The sequence below is a fragment of the Charadrius vociferus genome, unplaced genomic scaffold, assembly GCF_000708025.1.
Source record: "Charadrius vociferus isolate BGI_N301 unplaced genomic scaffold, ASM70802v2 scaffold14, whole genome shotgun sequence".
Lineage (NCBI taxonomy): Eukaryota > Metazoa > Chordata > Aves > Charadriiformes > Charadriidae > Charadrius > Charadrius vociferus.
The window spans coordinates 9,467,162-9,473,842 of record NW_009648876.1 but is presented as its reverse complement, the minus strand read 5'-3'; the positions used below and the strand labels follow the sequence as shown (position 1 = coordinate 9,473,842).

Below are 6,681 nucleotides of genomic sequence, written 5' to 3'. Positions count from 1 at the left end.
CTGTGAGGAGACTGAAAAAGTCTGAAAGTAGGGCAGCTTGGTGAGGCACAAAAGGATTGATAAGGCCAGCTTCTTTCTGGAAGTCACTGGAAAAATTCCCAGAGAGCAGAATCACCTGGAAACCCCTTAATGAAATCAACATCAGATCAACATCAGAAATGGGGAGGTCTTGCCCAGTGGAAAAAAAAAAAACAAACCAAAACAAAACCCCTTCATGAACCAAACATTCTCATGTAACCCCACGTGCTGTGTCACAAGAGTCTTTTCAGCATCACAGCAGATGCCAAGTTACAGGCAGCCTTATTGGCAACATGCAACAAAACTTGCAGAATGGTTGTAGATGCAAAGCTGAACTTTGTAGTAACAGTTCAAAGTCACAGCAGAAGTCTGAAGGTAGGAATCCCAAGAAAGACAACAGTTGTTTGAATACCTTTAGGCAGATAAGTGAAGTAGTCTGAGATACAAAATATCAAAAAGAAAATTTGCAGTGCTTCATTCACTGCACTGCACAACCCTTCTCTGGAGTGAGGGACAAACAAAGCTTGGTCTGGCTAAATGTCAGACCCAGAGGTCAGTACAGCTAAATTTATTGGTACCATCAGCTTTGAGGTTAAGATGTGAAGAAGAATGAAGACTATTGGCTCAGATATCTCCTCCAACATACATTTAACAAAATTGTTTATTCGTTCTAGGAAGGATTTATAAACCTGAGTTAACACAACTGCAGAAGTTCAGTTGGTTTCTGACCAGGTATGAGTTACCAAAACCCCAAATATAAGCAGCTGAGTTCCCAGAAGAGTTCCCAGAACCATCCAGGAGATTAAGCAGCAGAGGAGTAACTTGCATCACAATAGGAGATGACGTCATGGAAGTACACAAATGCGAGCTTCCATGCACTTTATGATATTCCAGAGGGTAATGAGAATTCCTAATAAAGACAGCCAACAGAAAGCTAATGCCCACTCTGTGTTGAAATATCTCAGTTTCTGATGGACCAATCCTCAATTTTCTCTCTTCAACCTCTTCAAAGAGAAGAGAGCACTTAAAAGTAGAAAAAGCAGAGCAAGACTGGAGTTAAAGGCAGTATCAGAACCTGGCTAGGCAGGGAACAGGATGGTCTTCTCATGAGCCTTATGCCGCTGTTTTGGAAAGGCTCACCATTTCTTGCCCATCAGCCCACAGCAGTCTAGGTTGTCGAGCCTCATGTGCTACTCATAGGTCACACTCAGAAGACACAGGGGACAGAGTGAGTAAGAAAGGCTTTGGAAAATCTAAAGAAACTATGAAGTTGCTTTGCCTCAACAGAAGATTGATGAGGTTGTAGGGGCTGCTGGGGAGACATTCCACAGAGAAGTCTGACCATCAAAGTGCAGACTGGTCTGACATATACATTAATAGTAATCGCTATCAGCGTGTTACTAAGTTAACACAAGATGAATTTACCTGAAAGGCACCCGGCCTTGTGCTTGTGTTCTGTGATCTAGGAGAGTCCTGTGTGGAAATGTCAGGTTTAAATTCTTTCAACTTCTGTAGCTGTTCCTTTTGCTCTCTGCACATGAATCACAAGAAAGTGTCATAGTCTGTAGCTTAAATGAAAAATTAAAGAAATCAACGTTTACAGTGAAACCCACATATTACACTAGCATTAGGGGCCAAGTCCAAAGAAAAACAGGACACAACAGGCTTTACATGTTTCATAAATCCCTCTTTCCCATTCACCTAACCACGGAAGTATTTAGTATATTAGCTGCCTCCTTTTTTGATCACAGATTTCCTCTGCAACATGCAATTATGTTTTTGTGCTTGGCCAGAACCACTCCACTTTGACAGTAAAGAGCAAAGCTAGATTTTAGCTTCGGACAAGACCTTCTGCAAACCAGAAGCTCAGTGGAGATGCGTGCCTAAGTGCTCTCAGTCACTTGCTTCGGGTTGTATACTAACAGGATTGAGGCCAACACAAAGCACAACAGAGACTCCAACATTTAAAAACAAAGCAGCAGTGTTAACTTTCGTTTCCTTGTTTTAGGTATCAAAATGCTACCCTAGTCCATAGAGCAGCGACCAGGACCAGTAGTGAGTACTACAACCACCAGATTACTAAGATCTACCTATTCGATACGATTCCCTTTCGGTTTTTGTTTGCACCTTTTTATCTAGTTTTTTTATCGCTAATACTCTTTGTTCATATTAATTGTGTGTATTAAGGTAGTGGCCAGAGAACAACTAAGAGTGGGATCCCTCTGTACTAGGCACAACAGAGGCCCATCCTGACTAGCAACCCATCTGTTCAGTGTCCAGCGCAAGGGGAACCTGGCTCACAGAAAGAGATCCAAAATGCTGCATTAGTACAAAGAGTAAACTGAGCAATTGCTAGCACTTAAAAGGTCTTCTTTACACCTGACTTAGGAAAAAAACACCAGATGACAATTACAGAACAGCATGCAGCTCAGAGCATGCTGTTTTATACACAATAAAAGCAAAGCCAGATGAAGACTTTACCTTTGGAGATGCACCCCACTACTGGTATAACTCCTGGCTCAAAAAATATATCATAATCAGTCTCCTTAAAGTTGTGCCTACTGTTCAGACTGGGGTCACCTGCTTATAAGAACCTGATGAGAAGTACAAGTGTAACTAATTTTTAAGATTATCCTCATATTAAATTAAAATTCAGTATAAGTAATGTCATGTTTATATTTCCTCTTTTTACTGGCTTAGAAAGAGGTGTAAGTATCTACTTTCTTACATAAAATGTTTTAGTTTCCGTGTTTAAATATTTCAGTCCTAGTAAACTATTCACTTTGGCAGTGATTCCCACTATGGTCCTTAGACTAAGTCCACTGGCTTGCAGCTATTCACATTAAACAAAACATACGCCTGGCAAACCTGAGGCAACGGGAACGTCAGGAAGCTGAAAATGACCAGTTGCTCTGAACTTTTGGCAAATACTGCTTTATAACACAGGTTTTACAATTACTAACACCTGTTGAATTAATCTAACTGCAGTGAAAGATCAAATTATTCAGAATGAAAGTTATCCCTTCCTTTTTTAAAATTATTTTTCTTGCATTTTGGTATGCAACTAAGGCCCTCCATATGGGACAGATGCTGAGCAACCTTATGAGTCTGAAAACAAAATGGCTTCAACAAAAGTGCAAAACGTCTCCGTATATTGCAACATGGCTTAATGTAAAAGAAATAACGATAACCAAACATTCATTTTAATCACCCATTATTTCAGCATCTCTTGTTTATGAAATTAAACCACTACCTTTACTAGGCACCAATCCTTAGCTATCTCTTAGTAATTCATGAATAGGATGAACCACATGAATCTCTGTCTCTAAGATGCTTCCTCTTTTCTCTACAATTGCCTCTGAAAGATCTCATGCACCAAAAACAGTCAAAGAAAATAATCTTTCTGTTGCATTTGTTTTTCCAAATACATTTAATGCACCTAAACCCATGCACCAAATCACAAAGATAGCATTTGGGTAGATGGTATGTGCTCCATTCATTCTAATATTACTAAATTTACTGAGCCCTAGGATGTTTCTGATGTTTAAGAGGATTACTTATTTTGAAATAAACACCTATTAAAGCCTTAGGAAGTCTAGTAGCTGCTTTCTAAAATGTGGTCTTGGTGAGCTCTTGCATTCATATCCTCCTGATTGTTATCATTGCTGTTATGCTGATCCTCAGAACTAAGATCAACCAAACTTGACAAAATTATACACTGACAATGCTGGATCTCAAATGAGGGTGCATTGTAAAAAGAAAAAAGGAAAAACCCATGGATGCTTTAATTAAAAAGTAAGCAATATCCAAAAGTTAAATAGGCCTCACTGTGTGAATTAAGAACGACATTAACATAGATCTTGACAGGTAAGTATTATAAAGCAATTACCAACGAGCTCATCTGACACTAACAAAAAGATTGAAAAGCAATTATCAACAAGCTCATTTGAGGATAACAAAAAGATTGGTCAGGTGATGTGGCCAGATCTTTTCCTGGAAAGTAACAAACAGGGAATGCCATATTCACGGGGAAAGGGACAACCACTCATTTAAGAAAAGATGACCATCCACAAAAGCTGTGATGGAGGTACTCCAAATAACTTGTTCCACATGAGCTCCTACTATCATGCTGTGGCAAAAAGAAATTAAGCCATTAGTGTGTAAACCAAGGAACGAATTAGGAAAGAAGCACCATCTCCACAGAATGAGATTCCCACCCAAAGTGACAGAACGAGGCAACTCACCGAAGCATTTTGAGCTCCTGGGCAGCCTTCAGAATTATCTCATGCTGTCTTTGGCTAAGGACCATCACTCCTCCCAACGACTGGTCAGAGTCCAGGTTTGAATCTCCTCCCAGCATATCAGAGGAATGTGAAGGTGGAGGAAGGGATGAATCTGAATGATCATCCAAAGAGCGCAATCTGTCTCCATCATCTGGATACCACCTATCCGACAACCGTTCCCTCTCCCAATCAGTCCTTTCAGGAAGGTAGTCTTGCTTGTCCCGCCATGTGTCATATCTCTCTGGATACTCTCGAATCCTTAGCTCCCCCCTGTCTCGGAGGTCTCTGTCATAATGATCTCTATTCCTATCGTCCCTCCACCTATCTTCACGGTATCTGTCCAGAGGTGGAAGAGGTGGTAATGGTGGTAGAGGAGGGATATCCAGATCATGATTCCCCACTTCTCTGTCATCCATAGGTCTCATGTCCCAGTCTCTATCCCACTCTCTGTCTAAATCTTGATCATAAATGTCTGAGGATCTTCCAGTCCTATCTAGATCTCTCTCTAGTTCCCTCTCTCTGGGCCTTTTCCAGTCATCCCACCATGAATCTCGTCTGTCATGATCAGATGATAAAGGAGGTAGCGGTGGTAGGGGAGATAACGGAGGCAATGAATGGTGGGATTGCAACCTGTCATCTCTGTCATATGCATCTACAGAATCATCTTGATAATCAGAGTTGTGATCTCTCCAGTATCGTTCTCTTTCCCAGTCATCCAATCTCTCATGCTCCAAAGAAGGGTCATCTTGACTATCTAAAGGAAATTCCTCCTGCATTCTGTCATCTTCATGACCCCAAGAACCCCTCAGTGCCTCATCTCGATGGTATGGAGGCAATTTGTCAGGGTCATCTCCTAGGTGAATGGGTTTATCTATATTGCCTGTTTCAGATCTTCCTCCTTCCCTCTCCCGGCTACCTGCCCTCCTGATGGGACCCCTCTCTCGGCTACCAGCTCGCCTGACCAGGCCCCTCTCCCGGCTACCGGCCCGCCTGACTGGGCCCCTCTCCCGACTACCTGCCCGCCTGACTGGGCCCCTCTCCCGACTACCTGCCCGCCGCATGGGTTCCCTCTCCCGGCTACCTGCCCGCCGCATGGGCTCCCTCTCCCGGCTACCTGCCCGCCTGACGGGGCCTCTCTCCCGGCTACCTGCCCGTCCCCTGTCCCAGCTGCCTGGCCGCCCAGCTAGCTCTCTGTCTCGGCTAGAGAACACCCTCTCATGGCTATCCGACCGTCCACCCAGTCCCCTCTCTCGGCTGCCAGACCGTCCATCTGGCATCCTCTCCCTGCTGCCTGACCGCCTATCTGGCATCCTCTCCCTACTGCCTGCTCTCCTGAACATGCCCCTGCCGCGGATGGATGCCTGCCTAGCCTGCCCTCTGCCTCTGTATACATATCCTCTGCCACGGCCTTCGTCCATCCTGCCCATTCCCCGGCCATGGCCATCATCCATCCTGCCCATTCCCCAACCACCGTCCATCCTTCCCATTCCCCGGCCACCGTCCATCCTTCCCATCCCTCGGCCACCGTCCATCCTTCCCATGCCCCGTCCACGGCCCATTCCCCAGCCACGGCCATCCCCGTGCCCTCTGCCACGGCCATCATCCAGTCTGCCCTGGCCCCTTCCTCTGCTTACTGGTCCCTTGCCTCTATCTTCATGCATAAACTGCCCTTTCCCTCTGCTTTCTGGTCCAGTTAGGCCCTGGGTGCTATCTGAAGCAATCAACTGGCCGTCTGGAGAATCCAAATCCTCATTTCCTGTGACAGGGGTTACTGCACCACCTGTTCTTGCAATATCTGATTGCAAAGCTACAGGGTTACTAGAAAGGGATGTTGATTGCTGGTTCTGAATAGGTGGAGTAGGTGCTTTGGACTCTTCTACTTGCTGGTTAGGATCATGTGAACTCCACGTCCACTTTTTAGGAGGGTCTGAAGTAGTTTCTTTCACTTCAGGTTTGGAAGGTTCCTGTTGAGTGTTTGTCACGTCCTCGTTTGGCTCAATGGTACCTGCACTCTGTGCATCAGGAGTAGACTGTGTCCTGCTTACAGTCTGCTGATTGCCAGCTACGTCTGTAAAAGGTTCTTTGTTTTCTGACTGTGAGTCTGTCTGTGACTGCTGCTGCTGCTGTCCCAAATGAGGCCTGGGCCCCCTCCACCGTGGACCACTAGGTCGGGAACCATGTCCATGTGATGCATTTGTTGAAGTATAAAATTGTGCTGCTGGTCCTCGTGGGATAGTCCCCCATCTACTTGAAGACTGTCCATCTGTATTCTGTCGGTCAAAACGTGACCTGTATCCTTCTGAGCGCTGGGAGTCAAAACGAGGCCCTCTCTGTCTTGAGCCTTCAAATTTGTCATATCCTCTTCCTCGAGGTCCATCAA

General features: G+C 44.7%; 1 protein-coding gene across 1 annotated transcript in view; it reads right to left on the bottom strand.

Moving 5' to 3' along the window:
* Window positions 1–4,742, bottom strand: part of YLPM1 (YLP motif containing 1) — a 23,025-nt gene extending 18,283 nt beyond the window's left edge. Inside the window, exons 1-2 of the mRNA XM_009887032.1 lie at window positions 4,263–4,742; window positions 1,444–1,549 (exon numbers count right to left, since the gene is read on the bottom strand). Coding sequence (XP_009885334.1) covers window positions 1,444–1,549; window positions 4,263–4,726 — 570 coding nt within the window. The 5' untranslated portion in view covers window positions 4,727–4,742. The remainder of the gene's footprint in view (window positions 1–1,443; window positions 1,550–4,262) is intronic.
* Window positions 4,743–6,681: the final 1,939 nt, after the last annotated feature.